This window comes from Hylobates moloch, unplaced genomic scaffold (assembly GCF_009828535.3).
Source record: "Hylobates moloch isolate HMO894 unplaced genomic scaffold, HMol_V3 SCAFFOLD_3, whole genome shotgun sequence".
Lineage (NCBI taxonomy): Eukaryota > Metazoa > Chordata > Mammalia > Primates > Hylobatidae > Hylobates > Hylobates moloch.
The window spans coordinates 63,285,294-63,306,551 of record NW_026652278.1 but is presented as its reverse complement, the minus strand read 5'-3'; the positions used below and the strand labels follow the sequence as shown (position 1 = coordinate 63,306,551).

At 38.7% G+C, this 21,258-nt stretch overlaps 1 protein-coding gene across 5 annotated transcripts in view; it reads right to left on the bottom strand.

Moving 5' to 3' along the window:
• MYPN (myopalladin) overlaps positions 1-21,258 on the bottom strand; it is a 139,790-nt gene that overhangs the window by 105,630 nt on the left and 12,902 nt on the right. The window contains exon 1 of one of the 5 annotated variants that reach the window (XM_032170434.2): positions 549-625. The exons of the other annotated variants lie outside the window; for them this stretch is intronic. Within the exon in view, the coding sequence (XP_032026325.1) occupies positions 549-625 (77 nt within the window). Of the gene's footprint in view, positions 1-548; positions 626-21,258 lie in introns of those variants that run through there. 5 annotated transcript variants of the gene reach the window in all.

Sequence of the window (21,258 nt, the reverse complement as noted above, 5' to 3'; positions counted from 1 at the left end):
AAAAGAAAAGAAAAGAGAAGCCAAAGACATTCTGAATGGCAGTCATCTTTCTCTTTTCATTTTTACTGTAACATTTTCAAATACAGATACCATACACAATTTTTGAGCTCTTTGAAAAAAAGCTGAATGTAAATGTTTTAAATAAATAATATTTAGCAATTGTGAACACTCTGGTTATAGTACATCAAACATATTTTAGATTTCAGTTTTTGAAAACTAATTTCTGCTCCCAAATAATCCAGCTCCCGCCTTGCTTATCTTCAGTCGTAATTGTATAAACATTATACCACAAACCTATTAGTTCAAGATTTCATCAGAGTTATTGATACAAAAAATAATCTTTAAAACTTTCTAATGCCCAACATAGTTAAAAACAAACTTTGTTAAGTGGCAAGCAAACACAAGGTTGGTTACATGTCTTAAGCCTTCCCCATAAAGTTGAGTGGCTCATCCAACACATGTGTTTCTTGTGGTTTGAACACAATCTTGTGCTTGCCTTCAGCTGTTTTCTTAATTCAGTCAGTCAGCCACAGAAACAATTTACTCACATTGGAATGATCCACAGGAATGCCAAGGAATCTGGAAGATCTATGACAGAGGAAGTCTTCACTTGGACGGTAAGCATGGAAGAATTTCCATGCTAGCAGATTCATATAAAATGTTTGCATTTGCTATTTTGTTATATTGCTATAGGCTCCAGTTCTCTAAAACAAATTAGTCACATATACCAAAGCTTCAATAAGTTTTGCTTGAAGTTCATAGATTCGTCTTGATGTATCCAGTATCAGATGAAAAAACTAAACAAAACCTCTATGCCATATTTTTGAAAAACAGAGAAAGTATGTATTTTTTAGCCATTTTTAATGAGAAAAATTTTCACAGCAAAGACAAGTTCTTGACTATCCAAAACAACAGATGGGTGGTGGATTATAAAAGATCTTATACAAAAGGCATGACGACAATGTAATTGAAAAAGACAATGAAATCATTAAGAAATTTCTTTTTCATCTAAACTACTGAAAATGCTTGCCTGGGAAAACCAAAAACATTAAAAAAAACTATTTAAAAGTTCAAAACCCACTTAGTTTTAAAAACTAAAAACATTTTTAAAAACTAAATAGAACACCCACTTTAAAACATTATCCTGAGAAGTAAATTTGTGGTTACCTGTCTCAGGAGAAGCACCATTCCTATATCAATCAACCAGGATCATCTAAAGTCCAAATCTCACTGCCTAACTTGTGTCAGACACAAAAGTGCATGAAGGAAATGTGATACTGCCCCGCCAGAGTAATGAAGGGTATTTACAGGGTTCCGTTGCAGATCCAGGGACAGTCATTTAGAACAGATTCCTCTTTCAGATCAACTTTAATAACTCAGTCTGCACGATGTTCTTAGCCTGGAGGGTTGGTGGGGGTGGATAATGACTAAGATGACTAAGGAAATAGGCTTTCTTGATTTCTCCTTAGTCTAAATGAAAATAAGAGTGAAGAAATTCTCAAGAACAAAGCATATGGAATACATAAGATATCTATACACAGGATGCATATTACATGTATAAATATCTTTATTTGGTACCAAACTGGGACTATGGTCAAGGCATTTATTAAGGTAAATATGAAAATCAATCAATTATTACAACACTTCCTGTTTGTTCCCCTAACTTTAAGTGATTAAATTAAAGCTTTACTATGTGGTTTGCATTAAAACACAACCAGGCTTCCTTTACTTGTGCTTTTGGTATGTAGTACATATCAAAGGTTACACTTTTCAAAAAGTATTATTTCCAAGAAGAAAATCTATTCAGAACTTTTTAAAAGAGAACTCTTGAGACTAAGTTACTGAAGAAATCTGGAACAATTGTTATCATGTATGTACTCCTGAAGGTATACAGTTAAATCCTACTTCTCACCACATTAATATAATGATTATATTAACACACATAAATATGCTATAGTCTTGGTAGAAATAAGTTAACATTCCTTAGCTATGTGCTAGGCACTATGCTAGGCTCTTTGTGTATGTGTTTCATTTAATAGATTCCCTTAACGTCTATGAAGTAGGTACCGTTATAATTCTGATTTTACAGATGAAAACTTGAGGCTTAGAAAGAAGTTTAAAACTTGCCCAAGGTCACACAACAAGTAAGTGACTGAGCCAAAATTGAACGTAAGTCTGTGCTCATAACCACTGCAAATATTCAAATGATTATATTTCCAACATATTTGTGAAAAATTAAAGGTAAAAATGAATAGAAAACGTATTAGGCCGGGCACGGTGGCTCACGCCTATAATCCCAGCACTTTGCAGGCTGAAGCGGGTGGCTCACCTGAGGTCAGGAGTTCAAGGCCAGCCTGGCCAACATGGTGAAACCCTGTCTCTATTAAAAATACAAAAATTAGCTGGGCGTGGTGGTGCATGCCTGTAATCCCAGCTACTTGGGAGGCTGAGGTAGGAGAATCACTTGAATCCAGGAGGCAGATGTTACAGTGAGCCAAGATCACGCCCCTGCACTCCAGCCTGGGTCACAGAGTGAGACTCTGTCTCAAAAAAAAAGAAAGAAAGAATAGAAAATATATCTTTCTTTTAGTAAATATTCTAAGGGAACACTATATAGGGTTTAAGTTTGTAATTTTTCTGACTGAAACCAACCCTGACATTATTTTGTATGACTAAGCAAACAAAAAGAAGTGATAATTTAGAAAGAAAGAAGCAAATGCTTGCAATAAACTCTATATGCAATGTTTTATCTGGGAACATGAATTGCTATGTAGACTGGAGTTAGGCATTAGTGCTAAAAGGTGGGGCATTGGAAGCAGTCAGAATACTATGGCAGACTGATTTTTTCATTTCTATTTGTTATAATTATTGTGCTGAAACAATATAAGAGGTTTGTTCTTTTAAAACTAAATTTAAATGCTTTGGTGTTATTTCTGAGCACAGCAACATGGGTCAATAAAGTTTTTACAAGTTAGGGGTAGGAAAATAACAGGTTGAATATTCTCTCTTCGTAAGGTTAGCTCAAAATATGCCAGTATGCCAGGCTCTGAGTGATTCACAGATTCTATTTTTGGTCTGCTTGGACATCTCCAAAAACTGAAAACAAAGTTCAGTGTTCTTACTCATGACCCAGGTAATCACACTAATGTTAATGATGTGCGGGAAAGAAAATGGGAATTAACATTTCTTACAAGTGTATTCGAGGCTGGGGAGTAGCCTAAGTTACTCTCATTTAATTCTCATAGCAACCCTGCAAAGTGTTGTTATCTGCGTGTTACTGGGAGGAAATTAAGCCTTAAAGAAGCATAGTTTTCCCAAAGTTACCCAACCAGTGAGTTACACAATTGAGTAGATTCAAACCTAAGCTTTTTAGAGGTTTGTTGTTGTTTGAGACAGAGTTTCACTCTTGTTGCTTAGGCTGGAGTGCAATGGTGCGGTCTCAGCTCACTGCAACCTCCAGCTCCCAGGTTCAAGCGATTCTCCTGCCTCAGCCTCCAAAGTAGCTGGGATTACAGGCACGCACCACCACGGCTGGCTAATTTTTGCATTATTAGTAGAGACGGGGTTTCACCATGTTAGTCAGGCTGCTCTTGAACTCCTGACGTCAGGTGATCTGCCCACATCAGCCTCCCAAAGTGCCGGAATTACAGGCATGAGCCACCACACCTGGCCTAACCTAAGCCTTTTAGTTTAGAACTTACTCTCTTTTCAATGGCCCCCACTGTCTTATCATGAAGAATAATCTTTAAGATTAGTTCAAAAATCAGAACTCACTCAAAGGAGAAAATTCATCACGATTTTCATATGTATTGGTGGGCAATGGGATTGTTAAAGATATCACTTTAGTTTTATTGACTTTGTGTTTATTTAATAGAAACATGAAGAGAACAGAAAAATAGCATATGACTAAGCTCTAGGGCTATTTTCACAAAGAAGACTCAATAAAATTGGTTGACTGAAATAGCAACGGCTGATACGCACTTCTGGGAAGTTACCATCTTATTACATATAATTTGTCAGGAAAATAGTAAGTGCCAAATGGAATGAAACTGTTGTCAAGGAGGGAAGAGTACAGAGGAAGAGCCTGGAGAACACAGACCATGGAAAATTCAAAAGAAATTTGTATCTTATATTCTTATCCAAGTTCACATTTTTATTTGCATGTGAATCTATATGTTTGGCATTTTCCTGAGTCAGCAAACTTCCAAGTGAATAAAGGCAGTAGGAAGACCTGCAAAATCTTTTTGTTTTGCTTTTTCTTTTTTTGTTTTTTGAGACAGAGTCTCGCTGTCGCCCAGGCTGGAGTGCAATGGCGCGATCTCGGCTCACTGCAGGCTCCGCCCCCCGGGGTTCACGCCATTCTCCTGCCTCAGCCTCCCTGAGTAGCTGGGACTACAGGCGCCCGCCACCTCGCCCGGCTAATTTTCTGTATTTTTAGTAGAGACGGGGTTTCACTGTGTTAGCCAGGATGGTCTCGATCTCCTGACCTCATGATCCGCCCGCCTCGGCCTCGCAAAGTGCTGGGATTACAGGCGTGAGCCACCGAGCCCGGCCTGTTTTGCTTTTTCATCCATTTTGCTCACCTCCAAATTGCTCTTCATTCCAAACTAAAAATGAATTAATCAAAACAGCCCAAACAAAGATTCATGGTTCAATGTAATTATCATGTGTATTAAATATCTTAGATCTCCTTTCCCTTCATCTTTTAGGCTAGACAGTGAGCTTCAGTTCGAAATGCAAGTGATAACGTCACTAAAAGGGATAAGTAAGCAGATAATATTACAGAGAAGTTAAACACAAAAATTTTTCACAATGGGGATAAATTTAGCTGGGGATAAATCTATTGTAGCTAAGTCCACTGGCCTGACAATACTGTGCAAATTTTCTTTTTTTAATTGTAGTTAATTTAATATAATCAAATACAAAGAAAATACTCCAAAAGCTTCCGTAAGTAAAGAGCAGTTCACCTGCAAAGGAACAAAACCCAGACTGCCATTCGATTTCCCAACAGCAACACTGAATGCAAAACAATAGAGCCATATTTTTAAATAATGGAAGGAAAAGAAATTTGAACCTAGAATATTATTTCTAGACAAACTGTCATTCAAATTTGGAGGTATAATAAAAGTACTCTCTCACATAGATCTCAAATGATTTGCCATACAAAGACTCATTTTTTGTGAGAAAACATTTTGGGAGAAAGTAATAAAAATAAGAGAAGCACAGCAGGTGAAGTGGCTCACAGCCGTAATCCCAGCACTTTGGGAAGCTGAGGCGGGTGGATCACTTGAGCCTAGGAATTTGAGACCAGCCTGGGCAACATGATGAAACACCACCTCTATAAAAAATTAAAAAATAATTAGCTGGGCATGGTGGTGTGTGCCCGTAGTACCAGCTACCTGGGAGGCTGAGGCAGGAAGATCGAGCCTGGGAGGTGGAGGCTACAATGAGCTTTGATTGTGCCACTGCACTCCAGCCTGGGCTGCAGTAAAATGAGACCCCGTCTCAAAAAAAAAAAAAAAAAAAAAATGGAGAGAGAAACAGATCCCTGAAAATTGCCGTTTAAGAGATAGAGAATTAATGAAAACCAAATATTTTGGTAATATTCATCATTCAAGAGAAACCAGAATTTAAATTCTGGGCAGTATCAAAAGATTAAAGGCAGATGACAATGTGATAAAGTACTTTTTCTGTTAGGAGAAAAATGCAAATATTAATAAGTTAAAGAAGTCAATAGGGATAAGTAAACATGAGACTATATCTTAAGATAAGGACAACATGTATAAAAACAAAACGCACAATTTCTAAACCAGCAGAAGAAAACTTGACCTATACAATTGAAATCAGGAACAAAAACAAAAAGGAAGAAATGAGAAGTTCAGTAAATTAAAAATATAATAAGCTATCAGAAGTGAGTTTTAAAAATTTGAGTAAATATAAGTACAAATAGGTTAAATCCACCAACTAAAAGACAGATACTGTCAACATGGAGTTAAGAACAAGAATATTAAATAAACACATTGAAGACAAAATGAAAAAAAGTGTTAAAAATGAAAGGAATGAAAGCTTATATTAAGCAACTATGAACCTAAAGAGAGTTGGTGTAGTAATCTTAATATCGGACAAAAGAGAATATAAGGCTAAAAAATACCATCAGGCCAAAGGATGACATTACATACTGATGAAGGCAGCTAGAGCAAATTTTCGTCAAGAATAAGAAAAGCTTTGGTATAATCAGAAATGTAAGCATCCCAATCTTATGAAATACAAACCACTGTTCTGGTCTTACCTGCCACTCTTCTACACAATTACTTATCTCCAACCAAAATGTTCCACCAATATTTCCTTGCCTTCTCTTTACTCCGTGCCTTTGTTCACCGTCATTTCCACTTATGTAATTAAACAACTACTTGTTGCAGTGTTTCTTATATTGTTGAATTCAACCAGGTCTTTATTTACGTATTTATATATTATTTACTCAACTAGATCAACTTTTTGAGAATTGAAACGATACAAAATTTTTCTTTTTAGGTCACTCAGTTCTAATCTCAAGGCATGACACAAAGTAGGCACATAATAAATATTTATCTGTAGCATGCCATAAAAATGATGTATAAACTGTCCTAAATTATTTAGTCAATCAACACATATTTACTGAAAACTTATTATGTGCCAGGAAAGATCAAATGGCCCAGACTCTCAGCAACATTAACTGATTTAATTGTCATTAATGGTTATGATATTTTTAACACAAAAATACTATTAAGAATTAAATCAAATGAAGAAAGGAGCTAAAAGTGATTGTATGTTCACCATGCACCAGTCACAAACTGAGGAACTATATGTGCATTTGGCTCAACGGATGCTTATAATTCTTGAGATAATTGGTATAGGGGAACTCTTGCTTTTGAAAAAGACTTGGTGCTGTTTTCAGTGACCATCTTGCCCAAGGGTTCGTCCATAGGTGTTCATAAGAGGTGTTTTCGTACCTTTACATCCTTCTAACCTGGCTTACTACAATTTTTTTCTGACTACCTTTGCCCAACCTTTGTTTTACATAAGGTCCTTGCTTTCTATCCACCCTGTAAAGATCAGGCTCTTTCTTGCTTCCATATGCTGCTTCTAATGAGTTTTGTGCTTCATGACCCTAATTCTCATCGCCGATGGGCAGTTCTATTCATTCTCATACGCTGGTTTTGGGGATACCACTCAAGCCACAGAATGTTTCCTGTTTGCCCAGAAATAAACAGTACACTTAAAACACACATAATATTTTCTAATTTCAATCAAGATTTCAACTATTTGTGACTGACTGCAAACTGGACTCATTTCTGGAAAGGCAGATAAGCCAGAATGAATTATTTAGGTCCCTGAGTGACCCTAGCTCACCCCAACCCAGCATCCACATTAACTAAGCTTTGTTCTTCATATTTAATTCATAATTTAATTTACTACAATAACCCAGGAAGTATAGGTCATTATCCCTATTTTGTGAAGGATGAAACTGAAAAAATTATATGCTACTGTGGTTTTTGCAAATTCAAGGATCTGAAAAAGACTTAGGAAGCATACTTTAAGATTTTCCAAGGTATACTATATCATTATCCTCTTTTTATAGAGGAGGAAACTGAAGATCAGAGAAGAAATTGCACAAAGCCACTCAGAGCTGTGATTCACATCTAAGGTCCATACAACGCCAAAGCCCAGCTCTTGTCTGCTACACCACGCCACATTTCAGAGACCTGCACACTCATTAGTAATGCATTCAGAAATCTATTTGGAAAAAAACACAGAAGATGCAGAGTAACAAGATGGAGACATCCGGTGATATTGGGACTACCTTGATTTCATTACTTCCTCCAAAGTGTTTCAAAGTCCTTGGAAATGCAGATGATTTACTATCTCTCACTAGTCAAAGAAATAGCTTAAAGGAATTGAAGCAACAATATGTAATAAGCAATTCTCTCTGTGCATCTCTATCTCCAAATTATTAGTTACTTTTTTTTTTTTTTTGAGACAGAGTCTTGCTCTGTCACCCAGGCTGGAGTGCAGTGGCACGATCTTGGCTCACTGCAACCTCTGCCTCCCAAGTTCAAGTAATTCTCGTGTCTCAGCCTCCTGAGTAGCTGGGATGACAGGCACGTGGCACTATGCCCAGCTAATTTTTGTATTTTTAATAGAGACTGAGTGTCACCATGTTGGCCAGGCTGTAGTTACTATTTTTAAAGTAGACATCTGAAGTTATCTACAATCACATATTTGTTATTACATGCCAATAAAAACAACAACAACAACAAAACAACATTCCTGCCCTTGAAATTGGTCTTCGTTATTATTATTTTGTATATAGGAAAGTTAAGCACTAGAAAGGCCATGCTACATGTCCATGTAAGCCAGCAGTAAAACTCAGATTTTCAAGTTGACATTATTAATTTAGTCTAATGAGGGTTATTTTGGGAGGCACCCCAAATTTTATCTATTAGCAAAACTGGAGCAATAAACGTGTGCCAAGTGAGACTTACAACAGCTTTGAGTAACTGGGTATACAAGGCAACAAAAAGAAACATTAAAAGGTGGTTATAGATTATTTTATGTCTCTAAACAGTAATTACTACCAATATTATTTTACTAAGTCTTAAGAAAACTGTGAGAACCAGATTAACTTATGTGTTCATTGAAACATATCGAATTGCTTCATGAACTTTATTTTAAAGGTCACTTAGTGTATTAAAAACTTCTTCCCTGGCTACTATGGGAAATCTCATAAAATAAAGACCCAGATTTTCAAAAAAAAATTTTTTTTTTGAGACGGAGTCTTGCTCTTGTTGCCCAGGCTGGAGTGCAATGGCATGATCTCAGCTCATTGCAACCTCTGCCTCCTGGGTTCAAGCGATTCTCCTGCCTCAGCCTCCAGAGTAGCTGGGATTACAGGCGCCTGCCACCACACCCAGCTAATTTTTGTAGTTTTAAAGAGACGAGGTTTCGCCGTGTTGCCCAGGCTGGCCTCAAACTCCTGACCTCATGATCCGCCCGCCTTGGCCTCCCAAAGTGCTGGGATTACAGGTGTGAGTCACCATGCCCAGCCAAAAAGTTTCTTATCTGCTTTCCAATTTTGCATGAATAGTGGTGAAAATAATCTAATTACTATGTTAATAAAAAGAAGTAGCTGGACTACCTGTTTGTCATTTGTTCACCAATCATGTGAAGTATGTGTTGGAATGAAGTGTTTGATAGAGATTTATTTTGTTTTATCCTCTCAAATTAATTTAGATTCTAAATCTATTAATTTAGAAAGTGAAGGGCAGAGAACATTTCCAAGTGCCACGATCAGGTAATGTTTAATTTAAATAATAAAAAAATAGATAAGCATAAAAGCCATAGTAAAATTGAGATCTTTTTTTTTTTGGAGACAGAGTCTCGCTCTGTTGCCCAGGCTGGAGTGCAGAGGTGCAATCTCAGCTCACTGCAACCTTCGCCTCCCAGGTTCAAGAGATTCTCCTACTTCGGCCTCCCAAGTAGCTGGGATTACAGGTGCCTGTCACCATGCCCAGCTAATTGTTGTATTTTTAGTAGAGGCAGGGTTTCACCATGTTGCCCTGGCTAGTCTGGAATTCCTGAGCTCAGGCAATCCACCTACCTTGGCCTCCCAAAGTGCTAGGATTACAGGCATGAGCCACCATGCCCGGCCTAAAATTGAGATCTTTAAGGACCTTAAGTTCAGAATAATGACGCACATGAATTACATTTAAGAAAGGGACATCACCTCTTTTGAAAACAAATAATAATTAAAAACTAGTACTGAAAGATAAACAATTTTAAAATTTGGAAATTGATATATGCCCCATTTGGTTTGGACACGGATTTTTTTTTAAATCAGCTATATAGTAAGATGATAAAAGAGAAAATCAAATAAATGCTATAATTAGGAAGAGTAATTTAGTATTTAGAGCTGTATTCCAACTCTGCCACTTATTATGTGAGAAACATTAGGCAAGTTATTTAATCTCTTTGTGTCTCAGTTTTCTCAACTCTGTAAAAGAGGAAAATATCATAGGAATGCTGTGAGACTTAAGTGAGTTAATACTTTTAGAACAATGCCTGGCTCCTAGCAAGTGGTCAATAAATGTAAACCACCACTATTATCATTACTATTATAAAAACATATTTATTTTAAATAAACATCTTTTAGTTCACTTTGTGAAGTTACAGAGTGGAGCACACCCAGTTGCACTGAGCTGTTAACTCTAAGGGAAAGGCCAAAGGCTGAATGGGCCACCTAGACTGATGAGTCAGACACAGCAGCAGTTCAGGTTTCCAGACTGATTCAGTCCTTGGCGTCTATCCTGAGGCTGACAACAAGAATGCTAATTAGTGCCAAGAGTGATGAGTTTTGTAACATGGGGTGCTCCATTAGAGATGCAAATGAGATCACTTACATCTTGTTTAGAGCACCAATAGTAATCAAGTTCAGATTCACACCAGTAACATAGAGGTAAAATGCTTCATATCTAGTTACCATGCTCCTGAACCATATGCTTCTGAATTCTATGTTCTCGACTCACCTACTGCCAAGGAGCTAAACATAGCTAAAGGATTTAAATTATAATTTGATCTGACAACCAGGTATCAAACAATCCTTCTTTAGCCAAATAAGTAGAGCAGAGACAAATATCAGAGCAGTATATCCAGTTTATGCTGTGTGCTTTGTGATAGGAAAATAATAATTGAGGGTATTGATATATCTCTTATATTATCTGATCTAAAAAGGATGTCAGCATAAGCTTGGTATTCAACATAGACTAACCAAATTATTGTTAAGGCTAAGTGATTTAGAATAGAGAAATCTAGGAAAGTGAGGAATATCCTAACCTTTCTATGATCGTGAATTGTCTAATAGACTACCGTTGAATGCATATAAACACTCTTATGTAGAATAAGACAAAGCAGATTCAGTTCTCCTAAATAAATGCTGCTAAGGATAATGATGATGAACTGGGACAGATGTCAAATACAAAGGAACGGTGATGTTTTAAATCCTATTATATTCAAATGCCCAAATATTATTAATAATACTGTGCTTGAATAATTTTTTTGCCTCACTCTGTCGCCCAGGCTGGAGGGCAGTGGCGCGATCTTGGCTCACTGCAACCTCCACCTCCGGAGTTCAAGCGATTCTCTTGCCTCAGCCTCCCGAGTAGCTGGGACTACAGGCGGCTGCCACCATGTCCGGTTAATTTTTGTATTTTTAGTAGAGACAGGGCTTCACCGTATTGGCCAGGCTGGTCTCGAACTCCTGACCTTGTGATCTGCCCACCTCAGCCTCCCAAAGTGAGATCTGCCTTAATACTCATGTTTCACATATGAGAAAACTGACATACAGAAAGAACAATTGACTTAGAGTTACATGGCAAGTCAATACTGAAGTATTAAGAGTTATCATTTGCCCAGACCAGTGTTTATCTTATAAATCGTCAGGTTTTGGTGAATCTCGTCCCCAAAAATAAGATGACATGATTTAGGAATGATTAGAAATGTCGGTTGATTTGTATATATTATCTTTTACCGATCTCTGAATCAAATTCACACCTAATAATGAACTGTCTTAGCATAATTCTATTCTATTTCAATTTTGTGAGTAAAAGGCCTAATAAAAAATTTATTTTGAAATCTGATCTCCAGATAACAATTTTTTTTCCACTCTGAATTTTGGTAAAATATGCATAACATACAATTTACCGTTTTAACCATTTTGAAGTTTTCAGTTCTGTGGCATTGAGTACACTCACATTGTTGTACAGCCACTGTCACCACCCATCTCCAGAATCTTTTTCGTCTCGCAAAATTAAACCTCTGTATCCATTAAACAATAAGTCCTCCTATTCCCCTCTTCCCCCAACTGCTGGCAACCACCATTCTCCTTTCTGTCCCTAGGACTTTCTCTTGCTACTCTTAGTTCCATATAATCTATGCTTATGAACATTCAAAAATGTTTTGTCTTCAAAGAAAACTTAGGGGAAGATTCTTTAAATTATTCACTTCCAATTAGTGTCTGAAGTGAGACTCTGTAACAGAGTTCTTCTGCCTGGAGGATCCACATTAGACTGGTTCTAGGTACTCAGTTTGTTGAGTTGTAAATGGCTGACACTTCAGATGGCAGGCAGGGAGACTCTGGTCTGCAGTGTGATTTGTGATAGGCTCTCCCACCTTGCCACAGTGCACAAGATGCTTCTGCAAATTACGGCCAAAAAGGAGTTATTCATATGTATGCCTTTCATGCCTTATAATTTTTTTCTTTTTTTTGAGACAGGGACTGTCACCCAAACTGGAGTGTAGTAGAGTGATCTCTTCTTACTACAGCCTCGACCTCCCAGACTCAAGCAATCTTCCCACCTCAGCCTCCCAAGTAGCTGGGACCACAGCTATGTGACACCACACCCACACCCAGGTAATTTTTGAATTTTTTTGTAGAGAAGGGGTTTTACCATGTTGCCAAGGCTGGTCTGGAACTCCTGAGCTCAAGCAATCCACCCACCACAGCCTCCCAAACTGCGCCTGGCCTCATGCCTTATATCTTCTTCACTGTTTTTAAAAAGTCTCCCTCTGTAGCCCAGGCTGGAGTGCAGTGGTGCAATCTTGGCTCACTGCAGTCTCCGTCTCCCAGGTTCAAGTGATTCTCAGGCCTCAACCTCCCTAGTAGCTGGGATTACAGCACCTGCCACCATGCTCAGCTACTTTTTGTAATTTTAGTAGAGACAGGGATTCACCATGTTGGCCAGGCTGGTCTCGAACTCCTGACCTCAAGTGATCTGCCCACCTTGGCCTCCCAAAGTGCTGGGATTACAGGCCTGAGTCACTGTGTCCAGCCCCCATGTCTTATATTTTACATAGTCACACCCACCTATTTTTTGTTTTCTTTGAAAATGCTAAACTTTAAGACCCAGTAATATTGTTTCAGAGGAGCCTAATTTACATATCACAAAGGAAATTTTATTTGTTATAAAACGCTGCTACCTATGTCAGAGGTGTTTGAACCAGGGTGACTTCCATCTCGAATAGGGGCTGGGTAAAATAAGGCTGAGACCAAGGCCAGACGCTGTGGCTCAGGCTTGTAATCCCAGCACTTTGGGAGGCCAAGGTGGATGGATCACCTGAGGTCAGGAGTTAAAGACCAGCCTGGCCAACATGGTGAAACCCCGTCTCTACTAAAAATACAAATATTGGGCGTGGTGGCAGGCACTTGTAGTCCCAGCTACTCTGGAGGCTGAGGCAGGAGAATCGCTTGAACCTGGGAGGCAGAGGTTGCAGTGAGCCGAGATAGCACCATTGCACTCCAGCCTGGACAACAAAAAAAAATTAAATTAAAAAAAAAAAGGTGATAGACCTACTGGCCACATTCCACAGATTAGGCATTCTTATCACAGGATGAAGAGGCTATATAGACTGTAAAGATCCTGCTGATAAAACAGGATATGGTCAAGAAGCCAGCCAAAATCCACCAAATCCAAGATGGCGATGAAAGTGACCCTTGGTTGTCCTCACTTCTCATTATACGCTAATTATAGTATATTCGCATGCTAAAAGACACTCCCACTTGCCACCACCGTGACAGTTTACAAATGCCATGGCAATGATAGGAAGTTTCCCTATGTAGTCTAAAAAGTGGAAGGGCCCTCAGTTCTGGGAAATATTTACCCCTTTCTCGGAAAACTCGTGAATAATCCACCCCTTGTTTAGCATATAATTGGTTGATTCCTGACCTCGTGTTTGCCTGCCTCGGCCTTCCAAAGTGTGGTTACAGGATGAGCCACCGATCCAGCTTTTTTATTTTTAATACATGGACTTGCCCTGAATTCTTTCTTGATCCAAGAACACTCTCTTGGGGTCTGGATCGGGACCCCTTTCTGATATCAGCTACATTTTTAGAGCCATGGTTTTGTCCAGAGTTTTAAGCCATTTTAGAATACTTGAGAGCAAATATAATGAAACTTACCAAGGTCAAAAGCACTGGTTTCTAACCTTTTCAAGGTTGGGATGAGACCTCCTTTTTCCAACATGTAAAAATGTTGTAGACAGCTGGACCTGGTGGCTCAGGCCTAAAATTCCACCGCTTTGGGAAGCCAAGGCAGGAGGATCACTTGAGCTCAAGGGTTCATGGGAGACCAGCCTGGGCAATATAGTGAGACTTCATCTCCACTAAAAAAATAAAATAAAAATAAAAAAATAAAATAAAATAAATAAAAAATATCTGTTTTCAGATAATCTTTGATGTACACCTGGATTTGTGGGCCCATTACAGTTAATTCATGGCCCTCCAGGGGTCTTGCTCACAAGTTGGAAACCACTGATCCAAGAAAACAAGCAAGTTCTAGCCCCAGCTCTATCTCTCACTAGCTATACAGCCTTGGGTAAATCATTCTACATGCTTCAGTTACCTCACCTTTTCAGTTACTGAAAAATGAGGAAACTGTTTTGCTTACTTCAGAAAATTTACAACGACTATAAGAATGAAATAATATACAAAGGATTGAAAGCTTAAACATGACACATAAAGTGACATAATTACGAAAGAATTTTATTTTATAGAAAACACATGGAAGCCTCACAGAGCACTCCTACACTCTGAAAATTTAACTAGAAAATCAACATATCATGAAAAATGCATGTAATTTGACGTGTCTTAAGAAAAGAACAACTAGCATTCCTGTATTTATAAGGATGCTCGTCAAGAACTGCTTGTAACAGCAAAAAACTGGAAACAACATACATTTCTTTTTTTTTTTTTTTTTTGAGACGAAGTCTCACTCTTGTTCCCCAGGCTGGAGTGCAATGGCTCAGTCTCGGCCCACTGCAACCTCCACCTCCCAGGTTCACGCGATTCTCCTGCCTCAGCCTCCTGAGTAGCTGGGATTATAGGCGCCTGCCACCATGACCGGCTAATTTTCATATTTTTAGTAGAGACAGGGTTTCACCATGTTGGCCAGGCTGGTCTCAAACTCCTGACCTCAGATGATCCACCCACCTCGGCCAGTCTCTCAAAGTGCTGGGATCACAGGCGTGAGCCACCGTGCCCAGCCAACAACATACATTTCTTAACATGGAAAGATGATATGTAAAATTTTTTTCACCAGTTTTCAAAACAATATTTCTGACTCCACTTTATTTTTTTAAATTCTGGAGTCAAATACTCTTTTCTTTTTTCTAGAGACAGAGCTGTGCTCTGTTGCCCAGACTGGAGAGCAGTGACACAATCATAGCTCACTGCACCCTCAAACTCCTGGGCTCAAGCAATCCATTCACCTTGGCCTCCCAAAGCACTGGGATTACAAGTACTAACCAAAGAACCCAACTTGGATTACAATATTTTAAAATGTTAGTTATAGCCAGGGAGTAGAATTACAGGTGATTTTTCTCTTGTAATTATTTTTTTTTTTTTTGCTGCACTTAAAAAAAAAAAGTTCTAATAAAAGTGTTTATTTTTATAAAAAGGACAAAATAGTAAAACTCTTCCTCCACATCAAAAAAAGAGAATGCCTCAAGCACATCAAAAGAAGGAAAAGAAAAAAAAAAAAAAAAAAAGAGCAAATTTGGGCTGTAGTCTAGGCTGGGCGTGGTTGCTCATGCCTATAATCCCAGCACTTTGGGAGGCTAAGCGGGGGGGCAGATCACTTGAGCCCCGGAGTTCAAGACCAGCCTGGGTAACATGGTGAAACCCCATCTCTACCTAAAATACAAAAATTAGCCCAGCATAGTGGCAGGCATCTGTAGCCCTAGCTAATCGAGAGGCTGAGGTGAGAGGATCACCTGAGCCTGGGAGGTGGAGGTTGCAGTGAGCTGAGATTGCACCACCATACTCCAGCCTGGGCAATAGGGCAAGACCCTAAAAAAAAAAAAAAAAAAAAAAAAAAAGGGCTGTAGTCTAGTTGATGGTATATATGTACATATGTCTTTATACATAAATATAAATATGCGTATATCTATATCTTAAGAGGTAACAGAATGACAGGTAGGAAAGAGAAATCAGAGAATAAAGAATCAGCACTGTCCACCCAAGAGAGCCCTATTGCTCCTGGTGGAGAAGCTGGGAGCCCAGGCCAATGCTCACAAGATGCCATAATCAATGTCCTGCCTTTCTCCAGTCCATGCTTACCCAGCAGCATTCTAATTTCAGTTTAGTTTTTTAAAAAATAAGTTTCCTCCTAAAGAAAAGAAACGCTGATTTTTAACATAACATGCTATTTGGTTTGCTTTAAAAGCATTTTTATCATTGTAAATTAACAAATCGGAATTCTGGCTGATATAACAAGCAGGTTCTAGCCCCAGCTCTATCTCTCACTAGCTATACAGCCTTGGGTAAATCATTCTACATGCTTCAGTTACCTCACCTTTTCAGTTACCGAAAAATGAGGAAACTGTTTTGCTTACTTCAGAAAATTTACAACGACTATAAGAATGAAATAATATACAAAGGATTGAAAGCTTAAACATGACACATAAAATAAAGTGACATAATTATGAAAGAATTTTATTTTATAGAAAACACATGGAAGCCTCACAGAGCACTCCTATACTCTGAAAATTTAACTAGAAAATCAACATATCATGAATAATGCATGTAATTTGACGTGTCTTAAGAAAAGACACGTCTTGGGACGTGTCTTGGGAATTTGGTTAATGCGAATACTTTGCTAAGGGACTGGATCACTTTAAGAATTTTGGGAAAAAATATATATTACGTTTCTGAGTTTGAAAAGCTGAACACCAAACAATGAAACCTGGTAATTTCATCAATGTAATTATAAGCTACAAGGTCTTATGACAGTCAACCAACTGGACTTCCCTAAGAAGCGATCCTATAATTCAATGTGTCACCTTTAGCATGAAATAAACACAGGGCAGATATGTCTTAGAGACATAATGGAGTTTTACAGTATGAACAATGGGTATAACATTTTAGCTATAATCCAGCGTTATCTCTCCTAGTCTGGAGATGTAGATAAAGACCAGAGAAAGTAAGTAGGTTATCTAAGATTATAATTGATAGTTCAAACTTGAAATTATAATTGGTGCCTCCTAGTCCGGGATATGAAACTATTTTCCCCAGCCTTTATGAAAGAATGTCACAGCTCTATATAGCACATATTCATGACTATATCTACCTTCCCTGTTTTAATAAGTGCTCATTGCGGCCGGGCGCAGTGGCTCACGCCTGTAATCCTAGCACTTTGGGAGGCCGAGGCGGGTGGATCACTTGAGGTCAGGAGTTCGAAACTGGCCTGACCAGCGTGGTGAAACCCCATCTCTACTAAAAATACAAAAAAATTAGCCGGGTGTGGTGGCGGGCGCCTATAATCCCAGCTACTTGGGAGGCTGAGGCAGGAGAATTGCTTGAACCCAGAAAGCAGAGGTTGCAGTGAGCTGAGATCGCGCCACTGCACTCCAACCTGGGTGACAGAGTCAGACTTTGTCTCAAAACAAACAAAAAAAAGTGTTCATTGAGTAGTATGTTCGAAGCACTCCGCTAGATTAAGATTTTTTTCAAATCTGCTCCGTAGGTTTTATAACATGAGTAGGCGTCTAACACTGAAAGTCGAATGGAGGAAAATATGCCTATTTACTAATAATCTAATACCTGCAAGGCACTATTCTAGACACACTATATCATACTTCATTTATTATTTACTAAAACCTTAGGCTGTGTCCCATATAAGTTCTCTAAGGATATCCTAAATGGATATACTTCATTCCATCAGATCATATCCAAGATTATCATTAAGTGAAAATTATCATTACTGTAAAGCATTTATTAATCATTTCATTATATATAACACTGAAGTACCACTATAACTGGACAATCTTAGAGTAATGGGTTATAAATATTCACTGAAAACAGAGACTGGAGACAATTACAGATCCTCTTTTGGGTGAATCAACAGTTGATACTTCAACAACAAAAGAGGCTTCTCTTCTCTCTTCTCACACACTTAAGCATTCTCTTAAAAACAAACAAACAAGGCCAAGGTGCGCTGGCTCACGCCTGTAATCTCAGCACTTTGGGAGGCTAAGGCGGGCAGATCATGAGGTCAGGAGATCGAGACCAGCCTGGGTAACACGGTGAAACCCCGTCTCTACTAAAAATACAAAAACAAAATTAGCCGGGCATGGTGGCAGGCACCTATAGTCCCAGCTACTCGGGAGGCTGAGGCAGAAGAATGGCGTGAACCCGGGAAACGGAGCTTGCAGTGAGCCAAGATCGCACCACTGCACTCCAGCCTGGGTGACAGAGTGAGTCTCAAAAACAAACAAACAAACAAAAAACAGGCCAGTCAAAGTGGCTCACACCTTTAATGCCAGCACTTTGGGAGGCCAAGGTGGGTGGATCACTTGAGGCCAGGAGTTCAAGACCAGCCTGGCCAGCGTGGCAAAACCCTGTCTCTACTAAAAATACAAATATTAGCTGAGCATCGTGGCGTATGCCTGTAATCCCAGCTACTTGGGAGGCTGAGGCATAAGAATCACTTAAACCCAGGAGGCAGAGGTTGCAGTGAGCTAAGCTAGCACCACTGCACTCCATCCTGTGTAACAGAGTGAGACTCTGTCTCAAAAATTAAACAAACTCACAAAAGACCATGCATTGTATGATTTCTTTGATGTGAAATATCCAGAATAGGCAAGTCTATAGAAACAGAAAGTATATTAATGGTTTCCTGGGGCTGTGAGTGGGAGGATGTTGGAGGAAAAGAGGAGTTACTGCTGTTGGATATGAGGAGGTGATAAAAATGTTCTAAAATTGTTTGTGGCAATGGTTGCACAACTCTGTAAATTTTCTAAAATCCATTGACTTACACACTTTAAACAGGTGAATTGTATGGTGTATTAATTATATCTCAATTAATTTATTTTTTTAAAGTTCTGAATTTCTGCTGTTCACTTGCACAACTCCTTCAGATTAACCCTGTGAGAAACTCTGTTAATAGCACTGGAAGGTTTTACCATTAATGAGGAGCTGTAACTTCAAAAAGCAATTGGTAATATATTATTAAAATGAATTCTAGTATGGGAGACAGAAATTTATAGAAACAATGGAGAGTGATAGATCAGTACCCTGACTGGGAGTTATTCATGTGCAACGTAAAAATCAATCACTGATCCAGTTCTTTATGAAACAATAATACAGAATATTCTAGTCCCCTCCAGGATTCTGTTGACTGTCCTCAATCAGCTCAATTGCTCTGCACTTCATTCATGAAAAAAGCACACTGTTGCCCACTGAGTCCTATTTGTATATCTCTGATCTTTCCTTCTTGGCTCTGCAGTTTCTTTATATTGCTTGGCAATGCCCTTTCGTCATTCCTTTTCCCACATGGCTTTAAAGATTTTTCTAGGACACCCTCCCCTCTTTAACACTTGAAAGAAGCAGCACCTACATACCCCAGAGAGCCCCAATTCAATAAGGTGACAGTGAGTGGTTCAGATGAATACCCTGATTAAGGATGAATAGAAGAATGTTCTTAATCTGTTGCTCTCTTAATCATTAGATTCCTGGAGGCACCTTTTTACTGGGACAGTATTAAATATTTCAATTATCTGGACATCCCCTTAAGAAATCTCTTGCTTTACCTCCCAAGATGAATTTTGAGGGAGGACCTTACCTGGCACAAACAGCAGTGGAGCTCCAAAGGCTACATTGGGTAGTTCCAGCCGGGACTCCCAGCCCCTCACCTCACTTGTTGAGGGCAGGGAAGGCTGCCGTGGTTTTCCCTTCCTGGGCTTGCCCATCCTGCTAATTTTAGGCTGCTTCCTCATGCGGCTGCCATGGGTATCAGAGCATGTGGCTCCCCTTGGAGGAGCTATTTTCTCCTGTGAGCCTCACTTGTTTCCAACTTCTCTCCCTTCCCCTCCCTGCTCCCCACCTCTGTAGGGTAGAGTTGTTTCATAGCAAAAAATAAAACATCTTTCAGAATCATACACTGATCTGCGTTTATTCCTGAATCTAAGACACCAAGGGAAACTTCACTTTTTCCCCCAAGGGAAACTTTTCATGTTAGATTTAATTGTACCTGCCAATAGCAAGTTTTCCAAATCATGTTTATTTAATGAATATTTGCTAAATTCCTACAATGAATAAGATCTTGCCCTTGGTCACTGGGATACAATGATGAGCAAAGCAAACTTGTATTTCACTGATGAAATCTTAATAACAGAGATTTATTAAACTTCTGCTATGTTCAGTGTTCTCTGTTAAGACTTTAAAATATAAAAATCAATAGGTAGAACCCCTTTCCTCAAAGAGCTCACAGATATTTCAATATGTAGAGAGAAATTCAAAGACATAGGTCTTATACATTCCTGTTGAGATTTAGAGATAATTAATGGATTCACTCATTCAATTAATCAGTAAAATTAGATTTGAGATTATTTTATGGACATAGTATTCTGTTAGGCACTGGAGACAATAAATAAAAGTATATCACGGGTCCCTTCCTTAGAAAGATAACAATCTAAACAAGGAACGATTGCTCAATTGACAAATATTTAATGGATATTTACTATATATATGTTCACAGTCTTCTCCATTAAGGACTTCTTGATAAGCAGTGTGTTTGCTTATGCAAATAACATATAAATATATAATTCCTTTGCTTTTTGGCAGTAATTATTTCTATCTTCATCCTTCCTACCATGGCCTCAGTTCAGGCTATCATCGATTCCAGCCTAGAATGATCCTTTTTCCTTAGCGACATTATTTTGAAAGATTTTATATACTAAATAAAATGTTCTGAGCTGAGGCAGGTGGATTACTTGAGGCCAGGAGTTTTGAGACCAGCCTGCCCAGCACGGTGAAACCCCATCTCTACTGAAAATACAAAAATTAGCTGGGCATGGTGGCAGGGGCCTGTAATCCCAGCTCAGGAGGCTGAGGCAAGAGAATCGCTTGATCCCTGGAGGCAGAGTTAGCAGTGAGCCATGATCGCACCACTGCACTCCAGCCTGGGCAACAGAGTGAGACTCTGTCTCAAAATAAATAAATAAACAAATAATTAAATAAAATAGTCTAACAATTTATTTCTTATATGTATTAGTCAAAAATAAATATTTGGTAACTACAGCTTCTGAGTATATGAAACAAGGGTAAAAAGATCCAAGTTCCTGACCTTCAGCTAGCAGTCTAGTGAGGGAGAAGACAGGAAATTGATTATGTTGAAGTGTGGCAAGCTCTGTAGCAGAGGATGGCACCAGAGAGGAGGGTGTTAACTGTCA